The sequence below is a fragment of the Chlorella variabilis genome, assembly GCF_000147415.1.
Source record: "Chlorella variabilis unplaced genomic scaffold CHLNCscaffold_21, whole genome shotgun sequence".
NCBI classification, from domain to species: Eukaryota; Viridiplantae; Chlorophyta; class Trebouxiophyceae; order Chlorellales; family Chlorellaceae; genus Chlorella; species Chlorella variabilis.
Window position 1 is genome coordinate 371,985 of NW_005435067.1, and position 22,161 is coordinate 394,145.

General features: G+C 68.1%; 5 protein-coding genes across 5 annotated transcripts in view; 3 read left to right on the forward strand and 2 right to left on the reverse strand.

Annotated features, from left to right (window-relative positions):
- Positions 1-100: 100 nt before the first annotated feature.
- Positions 101-4,943, forward strand: CHLNCDRAFT_49080 (hypothetical protein; the record flags this gene model as incomplete). The annotated part of the gene is made up of 16 exons (XM_005844627.1): positions 101-111; positions 487-548; positions 729-831; positions 1,008-1,045; positions 1,287-1,363; positions 1,598-1,672; positions 1,875-1,950; positions 2,328-2,458; positions 2,593-2,661; positions 2,846-2,921; positions 3,161-3,272; positions 3,494-3,608; positions 3,822-3,891; positions 4,234-4,364; positions 4,579-4,692; positions 4,860-4,943. 16 exons carry the CDS (start codon positions 101-103, stop codon positions 4,941-4,943), a joined length of 1,344 nt encoding a protein of 447 aa, XP_005844689.1.
- Positions 4,944-5,686: 743 nt separating this feature from the next.
- Positions 5,687-8,741, forward strand: CHLNCDRAFT_138604 (hypothetical protein; the record flags this gene model as incomplete). The annotated part of the gene is made up of 10 exons (XM_005844628.1): positions 5,687-5,920; positions 6,083-6,202; positions 6,374-6,487; positions 6,658-6,748; positions 6,953-7,074; positions 7,241-7,343; positions 7,527-7,643; positions 7,839-7,915; positions 8,171-8,275; positions 8,466-8,741. 10 exons carry the CDS (start codon positions 5,687-5,689, stop codon positions 8,739-8,741), a joined length of 1,359 nt encoding a protein of 452 aa, XP_005844690.1.
- A 240-nt stretch (positions 8,742-8,981) lies between these two features.
- Positions 8,982-10,139, reverse strand: CHLNCDRAFT_138605 (hypothetical protein; the record flags this gene model as incomplete). Its single annotated transcript, XM_005844703.1, has 5 exons — positions 8,982-9,057; positions 9,196-9,263; positions 9,537-9,566; positions 9,638-9,831; positions 10,124-10,139. The coding sequence occupies 5 exons, from the start codon at positions 10,137-10,139 to the stop codon at positions 8,982-8,984; spliced, it is 384 nt and encodes a 127-aa protein (XP_005844765.1).
- Positions 10,140-14,020: 3,881 nt separating this feature from the next.
- CHLNCDRAFT_58796 (hypothetical protein) lies at positions 14,021-18,052 on the reverse strand (the record flags this gene model as incomplete). The annotated part of the gene is made up of 8 exons (XM_005844704.1): positions 14,021-14,617; positions 14,777-15,040; positions 15,471-15,832; positions 16,150-16,335; positions 16,503-16,641; positions 16,842-17,536; positions 17,651-17,839; positions 17,938-18,052. Coding segments are annotated over 8 exons (2,547 nt in total), but the record flags the coding sequence as incomplete, so codon positions are not given.
- A 1,127-nt stretch (positions 18,053-19,179) lies between these two features.
- CHLNCDRAFT_58797 (expressed protein) overlaps positions 19,180-22,161 on the forward strand; it is a gene marked incomplete at both ends in the record, with an annotated part of 8,824 nt that continues 5,842 nt past the window's right edge. Inside the window, 8 exons of the mRNA XM_005844629.1 lie at positions 19,180-19,466; positions 19,695-19,885; positions 20,099-20,305; positions 20,547-20,739; positions 20,990-21,056; positions 21,234-21,385; positions 21,602-21,668; positions 21,844-21,974. Coding sequence (XP_005844691.1) covers positions 19,180-19,466; positions 19,695-19,885; positions 20,099-20,305; positions 20,547-20,739; positions 20,990-21,056; positions 21,234-21,385; positions 21,602-21,668; positions 21,844-21,974 — 1,295 coding nt within the window. The remainder of the gene's footprint in view (positions 19,467-19,694; positions 19,886-20,098; positions 20,306-20,546; positions 20,740-20,989; positions 21,057-21,233; positions 21,386-21,601; positions 21,669-21,843; positions 21,975-22,161) is intronic.

The window sequence follows — 22,161 nt, forward strand, 5'->3', positions numbered from 1 at the left end:
GCCTTCCCCATCCCCCATCCCCGGCAGGGACAAGCGCGTGGTGCGGGAGCCCGACACAGAGGGAGACGTGTGGTGGGGCGCCGGATCGCCCAACTATGAGATGGACGAGCAGTGAGCCGCCTGCTGCCTGGGGGCTGCCGCGTTTGGGCTGGCGCTGCCTGGCTGCAGCTAGCTGCCGCTGCCTGGCTGCCGCTGCCTGGCTGCCGCTGCCTGGCTGCTGCCGGCTGCCGCTGCCTGGCTGCCTGGCTGCCGCTGCCTGGGGGCTGCTTGGCTGCCGCTGCCTGGTTGCCGCTGACTGGCTGCCGCTTGGCTGCCGCTGCCTGGCTGCCGCTGACTGGGGGCCGCTGATTGGCATCTTCTGGCTGGTAGCTGCTGGCGGCCTGCTGGCGGCCTGCCGCTGGCTGCCACTGCTGCACGCTCACCATACGCTGACCGCAGCCCCACACCGTGTGGGTGACCCCCAAGCATCGCCCCTTGCCCCCGCAGCACCTTCATCCTCAACCGGGAGCGCGCCGTGGATTACCTGAACACCCTGGACCGCCTGTACGGTGAGCTGGCGTGGAGCTGAGGTGGCATGCTGAGCTGGCACGCTGAGGTGGCGCTGGCGCAGAGCTGGCCCGACCTGGCATCGAGCCGGCCCCCGGCGGCCGGCGCGGTGCGTGCGTGCAGCAGCACAACGCATGCGCCTGCCATACCGCCCTGTACCTCTGCCGCCGCCCCGCCTGCAGTGTTTGACGGCTTTGCCGGGTGGGACCCCGCCGCGCGCTTCAAGATCCGGGTGGTGTGCGCGCGACCCTACCACGCCCTCTTCATGAACAACATGCTCATCCGGTGAGCTCAATGAGCCTGAATGGGAGCGAGAGAAAAGCATCAATGAGAGAGGGGGAGAGAGAGAGGAAGGGAGAGAGAGCGCGCGAGAGAGAGTCCCCATCACCTCCACCACCGCACACACCCACCACATGCAATCGAACACCGCCATGCCTCGCCCCCTCCCTCCCGCCCTGCAGGCCCACAGAGGAGGAGCTGGCCGGCTTTGGGCAGCCAGGTGCGGCGCGGGCGCTGCCGTCCGGCGCACCTGCTGCCCATTGCCCCTCTCTTTCTTCGACCTTCCCTCGGGCGCCCGGCCAGCACGCCAGCTCAGCGCGCCAGCTCAGCGCGGCAGCGCCAACCGTGCCTCGGCGCCGTCGCCCACCACCTGCCTCCCTGTCTGCCTCCTATGCCCGCGCCCCTCCTCGCTTTGCCCCACCTCCCCGCCTCTGCCCAGACCTGCCCGCCTCTGCCTGCAGACTTCACTATCCTCAACGCCGGCGCCTTCCCCGCCAACCGCTTCACCTCCTTCATGACCTCCCCCACCTCCATCGACGTCTCCCTCAAGCACCGGGAGATGCTGAGTGAGGCGCTTGGGCTGCCTGCCTGTCCCTGTGCCTGTGCCTGCGGCGTGCAACATGTGGTGTGTGGCGTGCGGCGTGCGGTGTGGTGGCGGGGTCCCCCGCGTGTGCCGGGCAGCCGGCCCGCCCGTCCACCCCGCCTCCTCCACCCCGCACACGCCAGCCTCGCCATCTCCTTGCCCCTCGCTCACCCCTGCGCCCTGGCACAGGTCATCCTGGGCACCCAGTACGCCGGGGAGATGAAGAAGGGCGTCTTCTCCCTCATGAACTATATGCTGCCAAAGGTGGGGCGGTGTACGGTGGGCTGTGCGGCGGTGCGTAGGGGCTGCAATGGGTAGCGTAGGGCGGCCCTGCAGCCCACCCTGCGCTGCACCGTGGGCTTTGTGGCGGTGCGTTTGGAAGCGGGTGTGCGGGCGCGACGGCCGGCCTTGGCACGCTTCGTGTCGCTTGCCGACCGGGTGCCGCCTGGTGCGGGCCCCTCCGCAGATGGGCATCCTCTCCCTGCACTCGGGCTGCAACGAGGGCAAGGACGGAGACGTCACGCTCTTCTTCGGGCTGTCAGGTGGGTGGTGGTGGAGGGCGGGGCGGGGAGGGGTTGGGGGCCGAGGGTGCGGTCCTGCGGGCGTGGCTCGAGTGGGTTGTCTGTGCTGGTCGGGTCGGCAGGGCGCCCAGCCAGCTGCCGAGGATTCGCCGCCGCGACTCTGCGGCGCATGGCAGGCGCCCGGAGGCGCCGGCCCGCCGCCTCGGCCGCTGGATCCATCCGCTGGCGGCACAGCTGCCCAAACCCTGGCCCCGACACCCACACACCACACACCACACACCACACACACACGCACACACACACACACACACACACACACACACACACACACACACACACACATATACCCACACACACAAGCACACACCGCCTCGACGACCACCGCCGCGCCGCCGCAGGCACCGGCAAGACCACACTGTCCGCCGACCCGCGCCGCCCGCTCATCGGCGACGACGAGCACGGGTGGAGCGACCGCGGCGTGTTCAACATCGAGGGCGGCTGCTACGCCAAGGCCATCGGCCTCAAGGAGGTGGGGCGGACGCGGCGGCTGCCGCTCGTTCTGCACCTGCATTACCGCAAAGCAACTGTCGACATCATAAAGGTGCATGTTCCTCGTCGCGACGCATTCTTTCTTGCTTCCCTTTCCTTTCTTCCCACTGCCAGGAGAGCGAGCCCGACATCTACCGGGCCATTCGCTTTGGCACCATCCTGGAGAACGTGGTGTTTGATGAGGTATGATGGTACTGCTGGTACTGCTGGTACTGTTGCTACTACAAAAATCACGGCTGCGGCCTTGGCCGCGCTGTGCTCGCTGGCGCTGCAGCTGCGCCTGCTGCGTGCCCCCGTCCGTCCGCCCCATCCACCGCACAGCTGCAGCACACCTGCCCGCCTGCCCGCCCGCTCCGCCTGCCTGCAGGACAGCCGCGTGGTGGATTATGAGGCTGGCGCCATCACCGAAAACACGCGAGCCTCCTACCCAATCGAGCACATCGGTGGGTGGGGTGGTCCAGTATAATCATTCATAGGGTGCTGGCGGCGGGGCTGCCAGCGTGAGCTGGGGGCGGTTGGGCCTGCCTGTGGGCTTGCCTTGGGCCGAAGCCTCCCCTCACCATCCACCATCCGAGCCAGGTTGCGGGTGTGCTGCAAAGCGCTGGCGCCAGCAGCGCCTGCCTGGGCCTTGACAGCCCCGCGCCTCACACACTCCCCCTGCCCCTCCCCGCGCCGGCCGCAGCGAACGCCAAGATCCCGTGCGTGGGCGGCCACCCCCGCAACATCATCATGCTTGCCTGCGACGCCTATGGCGTGCTGCCGCCGGTGGCCAAGCTGACCAAGGAGCAGGCCATGTGAGGGCGGCTGCCCTGCCACCTTCCCCTCGCTTTCCCCGCCTGCTCTGCTTCCTGCCGCAGGCTGCCGCGCCGCCCGCTTCCGCCGCCGCCGCCGGTTTCGCCGCCGCCGGCCTGGCCGCCCACCTTCTAAACGGACGGACAAGATTGATTAATTTTCTTCAGTCATTCATTGACGATTTACATCATTAAATCATTAATGAATGAACCCGGCACTGCAGGTACTACTTCATCTCCGGCTACACCGCCAAGGTGGCGGGCACGGAGGATGGGGTGACGGAGCCGGAGGCCACCTTCTCAGCCTGCTTCGGCTCCGCCTTCCTCATGTGGCACCCGGTGAGGTGGCAGGGGTGGTGCCCTTGTGACTTGTGTGTGTGGCAGGTGTGATGGTGTTCCTTGTGTGCGTGTGGCAGGTGTGGTGGCGCTGTGACGTGTGTGGTGCGGAGGCCGGGGCCGCCTCCTGGTGCAGCACTGCGGCGCGGACACAGGCCGCCTGCCTGCCCTGCCTCTCTGCACTGACGGGGGCACCCTGCTGCCGCCGCCGCTCAGACCAAGTACGCCTCCATGCTGGCTGAGCGCGTGGAGCAGCACGGCACCAACGTGTGGCTAGTGAACACGGGTGGGTGTACTGCCTACTGTACCGCCTGATGGATGTACCGCAAGCAGCGCCGGCACAGCGTGCCGCATGCCACCCCGCATGCCTCCTCGCGACAGCGGCTGGGCAGCACCCGGCCTGGCGGCCGTCAGCCTGAGCCTGCTGCTTGCTTGCCCCACCGTCTGTTCCCTCTACGCGCTGGCCAGCTTGCTGGGCGCATGGGTATGGGCTGCCCAGACCCCATGTTTCTCTCCGTGCCTTGCCCTCGCCCGCCGCCCCCCCTCCTGCTCCGAGCACCCCTCGCCAACACCCACCCACCCACCCACCCACTCCCTCCTCCCACACACTCCCCGTCGCGCGGCGCAGGCTGGACGGGCGGCCCGTACGGCGTGGGGCGGCGCTTCAAGCTGCGCCACACCCGCGCGATCGTGGACGCCATCCACAGCGGCGAGCTGGCGGCGGCGCAGTACGACACGATGCCCGTCTTCAACCTGCAGGTAGAATTGCGAATCTTTCTGCGGGGCTGGGGGTTGAGGGAGGTGGGCGTGCGTGCATGGCTGTGGCCTGCGGCCGGGAGCTGGCTGCGGGCTGGCGCTGCAGGGCGTGTGAGCTGGGGCTCAGGCCTTCTGGCACGGCCACGGTCGCAGCTTGGCGCCTCGCGCTGCCCCACCCTTGTCCCTCGCCCCTGCACGCTGCGCGTGCTGTGCGCAGGTGCCCACCGTTGTGAGCGGCGTGCCTAGCGAGGCGCTGATGCCGGTCAACAGCTGGGCCGACAAGGAGGCGTACCGGCGCAAGCTGGCGCACCTGGGGGCCCAGTTTGTCAAGGTGGGGCCAGCGGGGGGCTGGCGGGAGCGGGGCGCCGGGCTGCTCGCCAGCGGAGCCGGGGTTTCTGGCTGTGCCCTGCTCCGCGCCGCAGCAGAGTGTTCCGTGATCCTCTGCCGCGCCCCAGCAGCCCACCTGCGCCTGCCCGCTTCCTCCCTCCCTTGCGCCAGAATTTCAAGAAGTTTGAGGATGGAGGCGGCCACGTCAGCGCTGACGAGGCACTTGCCATTCTGGCGGCGGGGCCGAACCCGTGACCGGCCTCGGTGTCCTGGATTCAATGCGGCGCAATGCACCTCTCCTTCAAGCCCAAACTCAACTGACCTTCCACCAACATAAACACTTGCGTGATTATGTTGGTGCACGTGCACGCCGGCCTGCGGCAATTCGACTCTGCTCTGGCTGTTGCCGAGCGTCCCCGTGCGCCTTTGTGGCACGTTTTCCCTTCACACTGCACACTGTGTACACTGCCTTCCACACAACCCTTGCCCGATGCCCTCTACTGTTGTCTGTGCCTGCTCGTCTTCCGCCCTGCTGCCATTCCTCTTGATGACTGGTTTTCATGCGTTTTTCATGCAATCACTGCCTGGTTCCACTCCTTGCTAGCGCTTCACTTTCTGTACTGTTTACTAACCCTGCAACCTTGATACTGCATGCTCCTGCCTGGTGGGACCTTCCATGGCGGCGGCGGCGGCGGCGGCGGCCCAGAGCCTTGCTGGCTGCAGCAGCGCTGCCGCTCACCAACCAGCAAGCGCTCGGTCTGCGTCTCACGCGACAGAGGACCCAATCTGGAAGACTGTACTGCCGTAGTGCCGTTTAGGTCTGCCATTTCACCCCAAGCCATTCGAAACCTCGGAGATTCTCCTGGATGCGTCCCATGCGTCACAGCCCCTTTTCACTGCGGCACCACCTCGCAGGCAGCCCCTCCCGGGGCAGCAGCCCTGGCCGGCGAGCACAGGCCCGCAGAGGGCTGTGGGCCTGCTTGGCAGCCGGCACAGGGATGCTGCTACTCGCCATCTTGGGGGTGGGCAGGCGAGGGAGCAGCCGTGGCAGCAGAGGCGGTGTCGCCGAGCCACCGCCGCTGTCAAAGGCCAGCCTCAACGGCGCCAGCTATGTCGGGCCCCTGTTCTCACAAGTGGCCCGGGACCTGGAGCCCTTCAACCACAGCGGCATCGGCCTGCGCCACGCGGAGCAGGCGTACTGCCAGGGCAGCAAGGCCAGCATGCGAGTGCAGGTGGGGCCGCAGTGCGCTGCCAGCCTGAGGCACTACCTGGGGGCGTTCGGCTGGCCCTTGTATGCCTGCATGCTGGCTGGAGTGCGCGCCGGTGCGTGATTCCCGACTTTGCGAAGGTTTCTCACATGGTTCACACAGTGCTGGGTGCTTACCCATGAGCAGGTGGTGAACGGCAGCGTGTACATAGTGGGAGAGAGCCCATCGTACGAGAGCCGCATGCTGGGCATCAAGCGCCAGCTGCTTCACCTGTGGCTGGCGGGCGGCCTGCCCGAAAGCATCGACGTGAGCGGCGAGCGCTGTTTGATGCTGATTTTGGCTGCTTCCACATGCGCACGCTGCTGTGTCTGGCTGGCTGGCGGCGGCAAGCATCTCTGTGGCTGCTTTGTGGCTGCTTGCGGCGGCGTGTGACGCCCGCGCCTGCACACCTGCCCTCCTCCTCCTGCCTGCCTGCAGTTTGTTGTTGAGCAAGAGGACCACCCTACTGTGCGCCACCGCAGCGACGACTGCCCCGAGCGCGGGCCCATCCTCGCCCCCGCCAAGTGCCCCAGCAACAAGTCACACAGCCATGTGGGTGTGGTGGCAGTGCAGGTCGCGACTCGAAAGATCCGCCCCGCACAAGACAGCAACGGCCGAATGCAGTGCAGTAGTTGGTTCGTCGGGAGTCAAGCTGGCTGTTGTGATGGAGGGCGTGGTGGCAGCCGTGTTGAGTGCCTGCTCGTCTCCCGCTGCCTCCGCAGGTGCTGCTGGCGCCTGACCACACCTTTGCTGGGTGGCCCGAGGCCCGCACCCTGCCCTGGGCCGAGATGCTTCCCCTGCTGCAACACTCGGGTGCGTCCAGCAGGCTGGGCCGGGCTCCGCTGCTGTTTGGCCCGCACCTGCCATCAGCGCTCTGCCCGTTCCCTGGCATGTGCTCCATCAGTCCATGCGTGCTGCCCCGGCAGCTCCTCACAGCTGGTGGCCCGCACCAGCCGGCGCTCTTGATGCGCCCACGGTACTGCCCTCTGTACTGCCTGCCGTACTGCCTTGCTGCAGCCGAGCGGCACCCCTGGGCGGACCGGTCTGCCCTGCTGTTCTTCCGGGGCGCCGCCACAGGGGACCGCAACCTCACAGACTCCGACCTCAGCCTGTCCTACCCAGAGCTGCTGGATGTGCAGGTGTGAGCTTTGGGGAGGTTGCATTCGGGCCCAGTGCACTGCAGAGGTACTGCAAATTCTCCGCTGCACCCGACGGTGTGGCATCATGTGCCGGGCTTGCGCATCGCATAGCATGTGCCCTCTTCCGCTACGATTGCCATGGTGGGCTGCTCCCACCCTGCCGCAGCTTGTCAACTGGACCAGCGCCGAGGAGCGGCCGCTGTTTGTGTCGCTGGCAGACCACTGCCGCCATCGTGCCCTGCTCCACCTCCCCGGCAACTCTTACGCCGGTACGCCGCCGCAGCCATCTGCGGCGCCGTAGCAGCCGCAAGTGGGAAGGACTGTGCTCTGGTCTGCCTGCGCGGCAGCTGCAGGCAATGCTTGCTCCCCCCACTCGCATGCCTCGTCTCGCCCCCGCCCGTGCCTCACTCCACCCTCTTCCCTGCCTCCCCATCGCCCCGCCTTTCTTCCAGCACGCCTCAAGTATCTCCTGGCCTGCGGCTCGGCGGTGGTGATGCCGGACAGCCCCTGGCAGGAGTTTTGGTACCACCTGCTCCACCCTCCCCACAACATCATCGTAACAGAGGAAGGTGGGGCTTTGGGTGGGTGGTTCGGGGCTCGGCAGCCTGGGGCCCTGGCAAGCCAACCCGAGTGCGTGGCAGCTGGAGGTGACGAGGGCTTGGTGTGCTGGAGGCTGGGAGCGGCAGCAGCGCCCTGCATGAAAACAAGTGTGCCCAGTCATGCCCGCTCCCTATGCGCTGGCCTGCCTCGCCCCTGGCTTACAGTGAGCCCGGACAACCGGGGCCACCAGTTTGCTGACGTGGCACTCGAGCTGCAGCAGGACGAGGCCCTGACGCGACGTGTGGGAGAGGCAGGCACTGCTCTTGTGAGGGACAGCCTGGAACCCGCTCAAGTGCAGGCGAGCAGGGTCCGAAGGCTGTTGGTTAGGCGACCATCGCCATGCCTGAGCGCAGCTGCAGGCAGCAGTAGGCAGCAGGCACTGGGTGCCCGCCTGGCTTCTAGCTGTCACCCACGCCTGCCTCTTCCACATGGCTGGCTTGGCTGCCCATCATTGCTTACCCCATGCCTGCCCGCTGCTGCTCCCCGTGCGGCGCAGGCGTACTGGCAGCTTCTGCTGCAGCAGTACCGTGCCCTGCAGAACTACAACGCCAGCCTGCACCCCGATGTGGTACCGCTGGAGCGCAGCATCCTGGTGCCAGAGGTAGGGGAGGGCTTCCAGGCAGCTGCCTCAGGCAATGTGACTCGCTGCATGCTATCAGTGTGCTATGCTGGCCGTGTGCTGTGCTGCTCTGGAACGCAGTGGCGTCCCACCTTGATGTGACGCCACCACCTGATAGCAACACACACTTGCACAGACACGCCGCTTGCCTTCCGCCTGCCTTATGCCGCAGCTCATGAACGTCACTCAGCGCACGTGCCTGGTGTGCAAGCCGACGGCGGAGCAGCTGGAGGAGCAGCGGCGGGCGGACCTGGGGCTGACCGACGAAGAGGAGCTGCCTGCCCTGGAGGGCGCAGCGCTGCCGCTTCCGCTGCCCCAGGCGAGCGCCACGGCACAGCCTGGCACAGCCGGCGCAGCCGAGCAGCCCGTGGGAGCGGCTGGCGCCGGCATCGTGCGCCCCGGCGATGGCAGGCCTGCAGGCCACCCGACAGCTGGCGAGACGCAGTGAGGCGCAGCGGGCCGCTGGGCGCCTCGCCCTCCTCTGCTTTGTGCAACACGTCGCCTTTATTAGACAAAACAAATCGGGGCTTGTGTCCGTAGTTGGCATCTACTTGCCATGTAGCACCTTTTCTCAACCCTGGCAGCCGCTTTGGGCACCGAGCGAGCCAGAACAACAAGCGAGACTGTGCAGCCGCAAAGTACCCCAGCCGCTCCCGGCCGCAGCTGAGTACTGTCCTCAGTACTTTCCTCAGTACTTTCCGTACCACCTGCCGTCGTCCCTCAGCTCCTGCCAGCGCTCGATCCACTCGTCTGGGCAGATAGACCTGCGGCAGGTACCGGCAGCAGGAACGAGCAGCAGCGAGGAAGCTGGGCCTTGATGTTCCAGCACGTGCGGAGGTGCCACTGCCAGGTTGAGGGCTGGCAGCCTCCCGGCTGCGCATGTGCAGCCGTCAGCGCCTCACCTGTAGGCGCGCATGTGGGGCTTGCAGTCGCCGTGCCCGCTGCCCTTCTCCTTGATGCACTTGTGGTACTGCAGAGGGACATGGTACCACCATAGCCATACCATGGCACAGGTAGGAAAGGCTGCAGGGCAAGCAGCTGAGCGGCAGACTGCCGATAAGCTGCCATGGCAGGGGGGGGGGGGGGGGGGGGGGGGGAGGCGAACAGCGTGGCGCTCTTGCGGTCAAGCAACCTGAGCGGCCCCTGTGATCTGGCCCCTGGCCAGAGACTGCGCACAACCTGGAATGGGCCGCTGACGCCCCCGCCCCTCAACTCAACGGCAGCAGCAGCTGGCCATCCTCACCTCGTTGTAAGCCACGTAGCAGCGGCGAGCCTGCGGCAAGGGAGGCGGCGGCGCGGCAGTTTTCGGCCCAGCAGGGGGGCGAGCCAGAGGCGGGGCAGCACTCCAGCCGCTCGGCACCGCAGCCCCGGCGCTGCTTTCGGCAGGGCCTTCTGCTGCTGGTGCAGGCGAGGGCTGGCCTGGTTGGAGGTGGGGAAGCGAGCGTCCTGCGGGGCGGTACGCAGCGTCACTTCCTTGAGCGCCTGGCCGTCGCCGCCGCCGCCGCCGCCGTTGCCGTTGTCAGTGGTGGTGACGGCGCCTGCGAGCGGGGCAGCGCGGGCGGAGCCAGGAGGCATGGCAGCGGTGAGTGCCTCCCAGCTGTGCCCGACCGCTGGCTGACTCAGTTGCAGGCCACCGCGGCCGCGGCGGTTGTCGGCGGCGGACGAGGGGCCAGCCGCCGCCGGTGCCCTGCTCCACCGCCACAACCTTGGACGCCCCCATAAACGCCCTCAGCGCTCCCCCAACAGCAGCAGCAGCCAGTCGAGGCCAGGCCAGGCAGAGAGATCTGAACCCGTGGGTGCCAGTCCCCCGACCTCCAGGCAGCCACCCACCTGCTTCGTCTGCCATGGCCGTGGTCCACTCGTCGCTGGCGGGCTGGGAGTCTTCTGGGCCGGCCTCGTTGGTGGCGTCGCTACCCACTTCTTGTGTGCTCTCTCCGCTCAGCGCCTCGCTCACCCTGATGGCGTCCTGCGACTCGCTCATTGTGGGAGGGGAGGAGGCAAACAGGGCTTTGGTTTTGGAGGTGGAGGCAGGTGGAAAGCCGGCATTCCTTCTGCATCAGGTGTTACCTCTCTGGCTCCCACTCAACTCACAACTCGGCAGTGTCTTGTGCACTGCGTTGAGGCTAGCCGCTTCCTGGCAGAGTGGCAGCCCCCTTCTGCGCTGAAACACGCCCCTGTGCCTGCCTTCTGCCCTCTGGCAGCGTGCCCAAGGCGCTGCAGGCAGCAGCATGGCCCCCTCACCCCCCTTCCGCTCCTGCCGGCCAACCCCGCCCGCCGCCGCCACGGCCGCGCCCTCGCGCGTCCAATCCAGCGCCAGCCTGAGCGTTCAGCTCCGCTCGCTGCTGGTGGACCTGCCTCTCCTTGCGGGCAGCCTGGATCTGCAGGACCGCAGGCGCCTGGCGGAGGCGGCAGCCTGGGTGGACCAGCGGGTGTTCAGCAATCTGGAGGAAGCTGCCGCAGCGGTGTCCCCGTGAGCACAGACAGGCCGAGTTGAGGAATGCTGATGTGGCTGCTTTGAAGCCCCTGCTGTCCCGCCAGCTGCTCTCACACGCCTGTGCGCTGGATGCAGGGAGGTTTGGGGGCTCGCGGGGGAGCAGCTGGCAGCGGCGGGTGCGGCGCTGGTGCCCACCGCCAGTCCTGGATGCATAGCGTGGCAGCAGCAGCTGTATCATGTGTCCACAGTGGCAGACGCCGTACTGGAGATGGCTAACGTGGCCGGCCAAGATCTGCAGCCAACAGCGCGCCTGGCTCTTTGCAGCGCTGTTGAGCTGCTGCTGGGGGCGGGGCGAGTGCCCCTGGCAGAGTACGCGGCGGGCAGCCTGCCTCACGGCGCCTCGCCGGCATTCGCTGTGAGCATGGTGGCGAGGCAGCTGCGCATCATGGGCCTTCTGCTTATACTGTTCAATGCATGCCAGCATACAGCCGGCGCTGGAGACGAGTTTGCTTCTCCGGAGCGATTCGCTGCCTGGCTGGAGGCGGCGGTGGGAGCTGCCAAGGCGTTGCGTCAATCCTCGCTGCATGGAGGTGCGTGAGCTCCTGCCGCTGGTGCCTCTGCTGCCTGCCTCTACATGCGCTTCAATTGGCCCTCGTGGCTTGCTTTGCAGCTGCAGCAGATGTGCTTGCAGTCTCGAGTGCCCTCTGCTTGATAGTTTGGCAGCTCCGGAATCCACTCTTTGAGCAGCTCTGGATTGCTACCCAGCTGGTAGGCAGCTGCTACCCAAACATGTGTGAGCTGCTTGTCGCAGCCCTGCACAGGATGGCAGTGGCTCTGCAGCTGCCGCCTGAACGGCGCCCAGCAGAATACAGCCAGTTCGGCTGGGACCATGTTGGCAGCGTGGCATGCGTCCTATCAGGCACCGACATGACAGCTGTGTTGGCGGAACACATGCAGCCGCCAGCCGCAGCCACCAGCAGCAGCGGGGCAGTCAGCAGCAATGACCAGCGGCTGTTGCGGACCGCGGGGCTTCTGGTGGAGCATGCGCCACTAGATCCATGGCTTGCTGGAGCAACCTTCATGAGCAGTATCATGCGGCTGCTGGGCAGCGTGTGCGAGCGCGTCAATCGCGCTGTCCACTGCTTCCGCGAGTGCAATCGCGACCTGCAGCAGCCCCACCAGGCCCAGCAGCTGGAGCAGCTCTCCCACATGGAGCAGCAGCTGCTGCAAGCGCTGCCACGCCTGCCGCAGATGGTGCAGCATCTGGCAGCTGATGAGGAGCTGCGCTTTGGGGCAGACAGCGCTGTTGCCCTGTGCAGAGGTTGGGAGCAGGCAGCTGCTTTGTTGCAGCAGCTAGCGGATCTCTCCATTGCCGGGGAACCTTCCGGCAGGTCAGCAGTCATCGACACTGTGTCAGACCTGGCAGCGTGGGGCGGGGCAGGCAGTGCAGCTGTCCGCTCCGTGTCTCTCTTTGCGGCGGTGGTCAGGCAGCACCACGCCCATTCATATCTACAGATCGGGATCAGAAGTCTGGTTTTCAGACTCGTCTCTTTCGTGGCGGTCCTAGAAGCAGCTGTTGCATCCTGCGCCAGGCGGGGCTTTGGTGCCTCAACAGGCTCCCCGCCAGCGGAAAGCATTGTGGCTGAGGCTGCCGCGGCACTGTGGGGGATGCACACGGCCGCATGCCGCGCTGCGCACTCGCAGGCAGCAGGGGACCATCTGCTGGTCCTCATCCCTGATCCAGCCCTTCGATACGCCAACACAACTATGCTGGCCTCTTGGCAGCTGCACCAGCGCATGCAACCAGGCGCCACAGAGCCAGCCAGGTGCGGTGCGCAGCTGCATGCTCGCTCCTTGCTGCCTTGACATTTCTGATCAGGCAAGTTTGGCCATGTTGTGCAGGCACCTGGCTGCCATGGCTGCGGCCCACATGCAGATGATCCAGGCTGTCATTTGCGATGCGGGCGGCGCTGCTGAGCGGCTGCCTTCAGATCTGTTCTGCTCACAAGTTGCCAGCACCCTGACTGTGTGTGGCGCGCTGTGTCCAGCGGCCCTCAGTCCGGCCCTGCGGCACCTGCTGAGCCAGGCGGCGCATGGCATGTCAGCTAGGGTGAGAGAACTGAGGGGTGGCTGGAAGCCTCGGTCTGCCTACAGAAACGGCATCTCTACAGGGCCGCTTTGATGCTCCATGGGCGTCACTGCTGTGCAGGTGGAATCTGAAGGTTGGGCCACCATGATCGCCGTCGCCGCTCAGGCGGCGGCGGGGTCCCCGCGCCTGACCGCATGCCTCATTGCTGATTCTGTTATGGATGAACTACTTGAGCAGCTGCATTCAGCTCCTGCTTTCCTCCTGGGCATCACAGTGGTGAGATGGAACACGGATGCATCATGCCTGATAGGAAGAGCAGTGCTGATGCTGTGGTTTATGACGGGACAGGATTGCAGGGAGGATTCAGAGATCTTTTTGAAAACTAATCGCGCTGTGGCTGGGTGGTGCAGGTTCTCCCAAAGAGCACAGCGGTCAGCCTGCTGGCATCTGCCTTTAACGGCTTGTGCAGAGCAGCAATAGAGCTGGGGCCAGCGCCGAGCAGCACGGCTGGCACCCGTGCAGGCACTCTGCCGCAAGACCTGACGGTTGGAACGGCGACCGTCACTCGTTTGAAGTTCCTTCTTCCGCAGTTCCGCCAGCTGGCAGCGGCCCTGCTGGAGCACTGGGCACGGCCTGAGCAGCAGCAGCAGGATGCGCTGCAGCTGGCGCAGGCGGCTGCTGCCCGCAGCTGCGCCTACCTGCGCTGCTCCAATGTGGGCGGCGAGGGCGGGCCTGCCGTGGGCCAGGGCGCCGGCAGCCAGCGCTGCGGCGCCTGCAGGGCAGTCTGGTACTGCAGCACCGCCTGCTCTCACGCCGACTGGCGGCAGGGCGGCCACCGGCGCGTGTGCAAGGCGCTGGGAGCGGCGCGGCAGCAGCAGAAGCAGCAGGCTGCGGCGGCGCAGCAGGCGGCAAGCTGAGCGCCGGCTGCCTGCAAGCCATCACCAGGGTACCAGGACAAGCAGAGGCCCCTGGCTTTCATCACTGCACATGCTCATCAACCCTTCCTCTCCTGCTCTTTCCATGTTTGCTCCTGCGCAGCTGTCGTGCCAGTGTGTAAAACTGCTCCACGTCGATGCTCACTGCCAGCCCGCACGCTGGCCGCATGCTAGAGGCAGCGTGGGCGCCGGCGCCGCCGCCGCCGCCGCTGTGCTGCCACGCTGTGCCCACCCCTCCCAGCGCCCAGCAGCTGCCTGCTACCTGACTCTACCTTCGCTAGGGTTACAGGTCCCGACCAGCCGCATCTGCCACCAGCACCAGGCTGCTCTGCATCATGATGAAGCCCGCGCCCTGCCGCGGGTGGGGCGCACCGCCGCGGTACAACCCGCGGTACGCCACGCTGTTGGCCTGTCCCGCCGGGCGTACCGCCGCCGTCACGTCGGCCACCCAGGGCCGCACGTCCTGGCCGTCGCACCACCCGTTCCTGCACGCGTGCGGGTGGAAGAAAGCGGCCGTGGAGGGAGGATGTATCCGGATCTGGGAGGCAGGCGCCTCCAGGAGCCGGCAGCCCACCAGCCGCAGGACTGCAGCCACAGGAGTCGCCCCACTTCCTTCCTGCAGGAGCGCAGCGGACGGCATGCAGGTAGGCCCCAGCCGCGCAGCCGCCCCCGGCACAGGCACCGCCTCCGCCAACTGCCAGCTGGCTGCCAGAACGGGTGTCACCATCATGCAGTAGCCTACTGGGGCGCCGGCGACGCGTGGCACGGGGAGGCGGGCGGGCACGCGGGCAGCTGCCCCAGCAGGCGGCGGCCCACCTGCTGTACATCCAGGTGCCGTGCTCGTTGGGTACCACGCCCTCCAGAACCTGGCAGTACACCAGTACATACACCAGGCCAGCCATGCTTAGGGGTCACCTCTTGCAACACCAGTGCATCCCCGAGCGATCTCCCACAGCCCCGCAGCCCTGCCCCACAGCATGAGCACGCGCCATATCAGGAAGCACGGGCCCTGCAGGCCCCCTCACCTTGTCTGCGCAGCCCCAGAGGCTCCCCGCCTCCCAAAAAACGACGCTGTGCGGCCGGCCGTTGACGGCAAACTCGTGGCTGGTTGGGCAGAACTCGGCGCACCCGTTTTCGTCGCTGCCGTGCCCTGTGATGAAGCTGACGATCAGGGCGCGGCGCAGGCCCGGGGGTGTGGTGAAGTTGAAGGGCAGGCGGCGCGAGTTATAGCCGGCGTCAAAGGCGCCGCCGTCAAACGGCGGCAGCGGCAGCAGGCGCAGGCGCTGCGGCTGCGCGGCAGCGGCGGCGGTGGTGGTGGTGGTGCTGCTGCTGCTGCAGCTGGTGGAGGTGGTACTGTTGCTGGTGCTGGTGGTTGTACCGCTGCTGTACCGCAGGCTCAGGCGGGGCACCCAGGCACCGGCCCAAGCAGCCGACTGCAGGGTGAAGGTGCACTGCTGTCCGGGAGCAGCGGGGCCTGCAGAGGCCCCACATCAGTCAGCCAGCGGCCCACGCCCCGCCTGCAGCAAGGCGGCGCACAGCACCCGTGGGCTTGCCTTGTGCCCCCAGCGGCGGGAAGCGACGCCGGCGGTACAGATCCAGCACAGCAGGCGCAGCTTGCGGTGTGAATCGTCACCGGCTGGCGTGTGTACAGCACAGCAGGCGCAGCAGCATGCATCTGGTTGCAGCGGCAGCCATGCGGGTGGTGCCCAGGCGGCTCACCCACCTGAATGGGGTGACCCATCGCCCCAGCTCCCGGCCGCACAGCAGTGGCTCATCCAGCTGCCGCAGCCGCCCCTCCCGCCCCTCCCGCCCCTCCTTTGCAGCCTCCGCGACGAGCAGCGAGCGGGCAGTACCGGAGCCGCCGCCGCCGCCTGCTGCCGAGCCTGTCGCCGCCGCTGCTGGGCGGTTGCTGCTGCCTGCGCTGCTGCGGCTTCTCGGGGGCAAGCCCTGGGGCGCAGGCCCCGGCTGGCGGCCGTCGAGACGCCAGACGGTTGGCTGGCAGGGGTCGCAGGGCGGCAGCTGGCCCTCTGGGTCTTGGCAGCACACAAACAGCTGGACCACGTGGTCCCACTGGGGGCAGCCTGCAGGCGGAGGGACCAGGCGGTGGGACCAGGCAGCGGGAAAGGGGCCAGGCACGCCTGCCCTGCCGGCGCACTGCCCGGCAGCAGGATCTCGGCACAGCAAGCTTGTTGCTGTGCAACCCCTGCCTTCCAGGAGCGACTCAGATGTGGTATGTGTGTGTGTGTGTGCGCGCGCGCAATGTGTGTGTTTGGGGGGGGGGAGGAGAGAGAGTGAGTGTGTGTGAGAGAGAGAGAGAGTGAGTGTGTGTGTGTGTGTGTGTGGTGGGGGGGGCGTCAGTGCAGGGTCAGCAGGGTCAGTGGCTGGCGCCCTCACTCACTCGAGTCGTTGGCCCCGGTGCAGCCCAGCGCCAGGTCGAGCTCCAGCCTGTGTCGCCCCGCCAGCTGGCGCCAGGTGGGGAGCGCCACGTCAGCGCGCACGCCGTGCTCCCCCTCCATCGGGGCCTGCCCCGAGAAGATGGGCACAACCAGGGCGGGTTTTGCGGCAGGCAAGGCACATACAGGCACTGTGTAGGCGCTATGAGCAGCATGGAGGGTTCCACTGGCACCGAGCAGCTGGTGAATGCTCAGGCCCCCCTAAGGTGGGAGAGGAACCTCCACAGGCCCAGGTTCCCCACCAGTTGGGAGCAGCAGCAGCCCCCCCCCCCCCTGCTCGCCCCGTGGGCCTGCTCACCTGCCAGCCGGGCATGCAGGCGGTACAGGTAGTGCTGCCACTGCGCGGCCCACACCGCCGTCATCAGGGAGGGGAACTTTAGCCAGCCGACCTCAAATAGCCGCCCGGAGGCATCGATGCCGGCAAACAGCCCGGGCCCCTGAAAGGAAGCCGGGCGGAGCAGCGACAGTGAGGCCAGCCAGGGGCACCGAACTCAGCAGAGCCTCAGCAGAGCCTCAGCAGAGAGTGCAAGGGGTGGAAGCAGAAGCTGCGGCACAAGGCTGGGTGCGGCGGGAGCTCGGGCGGCCAGCCAGCCCCACCCAGCCACGCCCGTCAGCAGCGGCAGCACTAGGCGCCCACCTGCACGTCGCGGAAGGTGGCGGTGACGGCGCCGCCCGCTTCCAATTCATTCCGTACCACCTCTCCCACCATGTATGGTACCAGGGTGGCCGGGATGGCGATCGCGGTACCGCACTCGCCCTCGCCAGTGCAATTCACCTCTGCCAGGTGCGCGCCCCGCGGCGCCGCAAACATGACCGCCCGCGCCCCGCCGCGCTGCGCCGCCGACAGCATCCGTTCGTACCCGCACCGCTGGCCGCCGCCCGCTGCCTCCGAAGCGCCGGGCAGGGAGGTGAGGAGGATGAGGGCGACTGAGGCGTCGAGGCGGGGCGGCGGCGTGCTAGGTGGCGCCGGCCAGGCGCAGTCGCTGCCAGTCAGTGCCACCTCAGCACTGACGCCAGACAGCGGCCAGGGGATCCAGCTGTATGCCGCATCCAGCCTGCCAGACGACAGCAGCTGCACCTCCGCAGCTGCCGCTGCCGCTGCGCCTGCTGCCGCTGCGGGGCGGGCGGCCGCCTGAACGACGCGCCGCGGCGACTGCCACCGCGCCAGCAGCTGCGGCAGCCAGGACGCCAGGCGCGCTGCCGGCTGCGTGCCAAAGTGCAGGCGCTGCAGCAGCGGCGCCAGCTGGGCGCCTGGCAGGCCCAGCGCCCGCGCGCGCGCCAGCAGCTGCTGCCGCATCCAGCGCGCATCAGCCTCCGCCTCCTCCGCTGTGCCTGTACAACATACATGTATAGGAGCATAGATAGGAGCAGGCAAGGCACCGGTGAGCCGCTGGGAAGCAATCTATTGCCAGCTGCTCAGCAAAATCACCCAAGGCTGCTACGCACCTGAGTAGGACAGGAAGAGGTAAGACACGCCTGGCGGCGAGCGCATAAGCACGCTGGCCAGGGAATCGTGCGCTCGCCACATGGTAGCGCTGAAAGGGTCCTGCCAGTCTAGGCAGGCGATGACCAGCGGCAGGCGGCGGCTGCCGGGACCAACGGTGAGCGGGCCGCCCAGGGTGGCGATGGTGAAGGCTGCAGGGGCGAGAGTGGGCGTGGCGAGGGTGTGGGCGGCGAGAAGCAGGCGGCGCGGCGGGGGGCAGGGGGAGGTGGCAGCAAAGCGGGCGGCCTACCCGCGACTACGTCTCCCGGATTGAATCCAGTGCCGATCGTGGCACACGCGATGGGCAGCAGGCAGGCTGCTACGATGGACAGCAGCCAGCAAGGGGGTGCCTGGCCGATCGCCATGGCTCGGAAGTCACGGAGGCCGCTTCCCAGTTCGCAGCATTCAAGGAAGGCACAGTGGTAATGGCTGGCAATGCTCGAAATGGGATTATCTGGAGCTTTTGCCTGCCCTGCTATGCATGCTGCGGCCGGAGGCGAGGGCTCTGGTGCCAGCTGCTGCAGGTTAAGGAACCATGCCAAACTACGCATTGCAGTACCTGACCAGCACTGTCTGAGCATTGTCACAGCATTGGCAGCACTGTAAAGCTTGCCCCCAGGCTGCACACAGGACCCGTAGGGCGCTGGCGGTGTGCACGGCAGCGGATGGCAAGGGTGCAAACGTCTATCGCTGGGGTCTTTGACATTGCCACCGGTCACTCAGACCTGCCAGATTAACAGGCCTTCATCATTCTCACAGCCCTTTGCACACCGTTCTGATGCCGTGCTTTCACAACCTTCAACCTGAGCGCACCACTGTGTGGGGAGGACCCCCGCCAGCACCGCCGCCGACGGGCGCGCTCCACCTTAAACAGGATCACGACAGGGCTGGTGTTCATGTCGGCGCGGATGCCAGAAGCAGTGTGCAAATGTAGCAATGGAGAGCAGCAGAGAGGCTCAGCGGTGTGGGTCGGCACGGGAGGGCTGTCGGCGGCGATCGCCAAATCCGGGCTGCACCCCTGCTCGTGTGCGTCCTATCCACATTCCGTGCACCCCAGCCAGACAGCGGTGCTGTGAACCACCGCCCCGCTTATGCGCTCTCTCCTGCTGGCTGCACGCCTCACGCAAGCACCCGCCTGCATTGTCTGATTACGGAAATTTGCAGTTCTCCAGGCGCCAACACTGGCCGCGCCAAGGCCCGACAGGCGGCAGGGTTTTCTCAGAGTTGCGTGGGCGGAAGGCTTGCATGGGCGCCTCGCTGCCTCCCATCATAGCTGGTGTGCAGGCCGGGCATCAGGTGTGCAGGGAAGGGGCTTCCACATGACTGGGACGGGCCAGGAAAGCCCCCCTCACCCCATGCTGCGCCGCTGCTGGGCTGCCCTCCACATCCTGTTCCCCTCCTCCACGGCGCGGCAGTGCAGCCTGGGTGAGGGCACGTTGGTTGAGACAGGATGGTTCACGGCATGCGGCCCTGAGAGCTCAGGACAGCAGGGATGAGCTTGCAGCCAAGAGGGGAGCCTCCCCTCCCGGCCTGGGCGCAGTGCCTGCCGGATGCAGAGGCTGCGGTGGCCACTTGGAAGCAGCTGAAGGGCGCCTGGGAGCCGGTGGAGGCCTCGCTTCACGCCATGTCTGGTAGGAGCCGGCCAGGGGCCGAGTCAACCGAGAAGCAGCAGCGGGAGGCGCTGCTGAAGGTTCATCAGAGGCTGGTGGAGCTGGTACAGGACCGCGGGACGGCCTACGGCTCTGCCTTCGAGGCTTATTGTCTGCACGCCGGCGGCAGGTGCGGCAGGGCGGGAGCGGAGCTTTTCGGCAGCGCGGCAGCATGCTTGCGGGGCTGCCCGTGATGCTGCAGCGCTGCTTGGGCAGCAGGGAACAGTGGCAGCGCAAGCCGAGGCGGCGAGGGGCAGCACCCGCCTGCCTGGCCGCTCGGTCGTGTCCCGCCGTGGGCCGATCGGGAGCCGCTGCCGACGTGGGCTCCTGCGCTGTCGGGGCGCGCGTGCTGGTGCAGGCTGGAGCAGGAGCGGGGCGGCGAGGCGGCGCTGGTGGCGCTGCTGGGGGCAGTGGTGTTTGCCATAGACGCGCAGCAGGAGCCCGGCGCGCCGGCGGCGCTCCGCAGCATGCTCGCGCCGGCCGCCTCGGTGGCAGCCGCCGTGCTGGCGCACGCCCAGCAGCAGAAGCCGGCGCGGGTGGCGCTGTCGGGTGCGCACCGTGCCGCGAGCGGGCTGGCTTTGTGAAGCATGCCGCGGTGGCGTGTGTGCAGCGGCAGCGTGTGTGCGGCGGCGTCCCGCTGGAAGGGAGACGTGGGGCCGGCGCTGCCACGCTCCTGCGGCTGCGAAGCTCCTGCACCTGCCAGCCCGGCGCGGGCCCGACCCTGGCCTACCTCGCGCCCCGCGGCTGCCGCCCCTGCTGCAGGCCTGATGGCGGCGCTGGCGGCGCTGCTGCTGGACTGCAGCAGGCACGACCTGGCCTCCTTCACCGCTGACCTGTCCACCGCCGAGGCGGCGCTGCGCTGCGCGGTGGCGGCCGGCGGCGTGGCCGCCGCGCGCGGCAGCTCGCCGCAGCGCGCCGCGCTCTGGGGCGACCTGCTGCCCGCGGCCTTCAAGGCCATCCGGAAGCTGGGTGAGCGGCCGCTGCTGCTGCTGCTGCTGCCGGGGGAGGGCTGGAGGGGTGGAGGGACGGAGGGAGGCCTGCCTGGAGGGGTGGCCTGCCTGCCTGCCTGCCTGCCAGGAACGTCGGGGCCGTCCGCCGCCGAGGATGCGGTGGCGTGCCCCGAGCGCCGCTCACCCCTCCCTCCCCCGCGTCTCCCGCCCTGCCCCGCGCCTCCTCTTCCCCTCCCCTGCCTCCCCGCTACCCGCGGCAGACGACATGGACGAGCACGCGCTGCTGGAGGGAGAGCGCTGGCAGTTTGTTCGGGCGTGCGGCGCGCTGCTGGGCCTGGCCCTGTCGGCCACCGAGAACTTGCGGCTGGATGTCAGCCTCAGCGACGCCCTGGCGCCGCTGGATCGACAGGAAGTGGCCCAAGGCGCCGTTACGCTGGCGCACCAGCTGGGATGGTGCGTCCGGTCGCTGCCGCGGCGGCGCCGCTGCCGCTGCCGAGGCCGCCGCCGCCGCTGGCCGGCTGCTGTTGCTGCCGGGGCCGCCGCCGCTGCTGCTGCTGCTGCGCATCCCGCCTGCCCAACAGCAGCAGGCAGCGGGGCCGGGTGAAGTATCGGCTGCCGGCTGCTGCCGCTGCTTGCGCACGGCCGGTTGCTGCCGCTGACGGCCCCCGGGCCCCGCGGCCTGCCCCCGCCGTGCCCCCCGCAGCTGCTACCGCGAGCGCCTCGCCAAGGAGCCGCCCCCAGATGAGGAGACGCAGGCGAAGCTCGCAGAGGTGTGGCCTGGTGGGCTTGTGTGCAGGCCCGCTGGGGCATATCAAGACGGCCAGCAGGCCCGGCAGGCGGAACCTATTCCGCTCGCTAGACCAGAGGCAGCCGTGGGGCCAGGGCTGCGAGGCGGCCAGGGCTGCGAGGCCAAGGCTGCTCCCCCGCTGCCGCCGCCGCCGCTGCAGGTACTGGGCTGGCTGTCCAAGTCGCTGCAGCTGCTCAGCCTGCTGCTGCAGCACGGCGGGCAGATGGAGGCGTTTCTGGATGATGGGGGGGTGATGTCGCTCTGCCTCCACCTGGCCAAGTACCCAGCCATCCACGCGCAGCTGCCGCCCAGGTGCCGTGCGGGATACTGCTGCTGTGCCTGGGCCCCGCAGGTCCTCAGTCGCAGGCCCGCGCGTGCGTGGCTGGCTGCTCCTGCCTTGCTGGGAGGTCCTCGCTGCCGCTGCCGCTGCTGCTGCAAGGACAGGTGGTATGCAGGCCTGCTGTGCGCGCCGGGTGGTGCGCTGCCCGCTGACGTGGCGGGCGCCGCGCTGTGCGCGCTGTGGTGCAGCCACGCCGCGCACGCTGTGGACTGCCAGGTCGTGGAGCTGCTCACCTACGCCCTCAACAACAGCAAGGTGCGCTGGGGGCGGCAGGCGGCAGCAGCGGGCGCCTGGCGTCGCCGCGGGGTGGATCGTCGGCTGCGCTGCTTGAGCGGCGCAGGTGGCCGGAGGGAAGGCCCCGCCCTCGCCGTGGCCGCCCCACCCAGCACGCACACCCACACACCTGCCGCTTGCCCCTGCGTGCGTGCAGCGCGCTCGCGAGCTGCTGGGGGAGGGCGACCAGGGCAGCGGCGGCAGCGGCATCAAGATCCTGCTGGCCGCGCTGGCGGCGGCGCCGGGCCTGCAGACGCTGCTGGCTGACGCGGTGGTGCACAGGCGCGTGTGTGTGGGAGGGCGGGCTGGGGGCGCGTGCGCATGGGGATGGGGAGTGGTGGCGGGCTGGGTGGGGGCTGGCCCCGCCCCGCTGCCCCGCTTGGCGGTTGCGGCAGGCCTGCCCGCTTTGGGCGGCCACTCGACGCGCCCACACACGCACGCTCGCACACCGTCCCCAACCTCCCTCTGCCCCGCG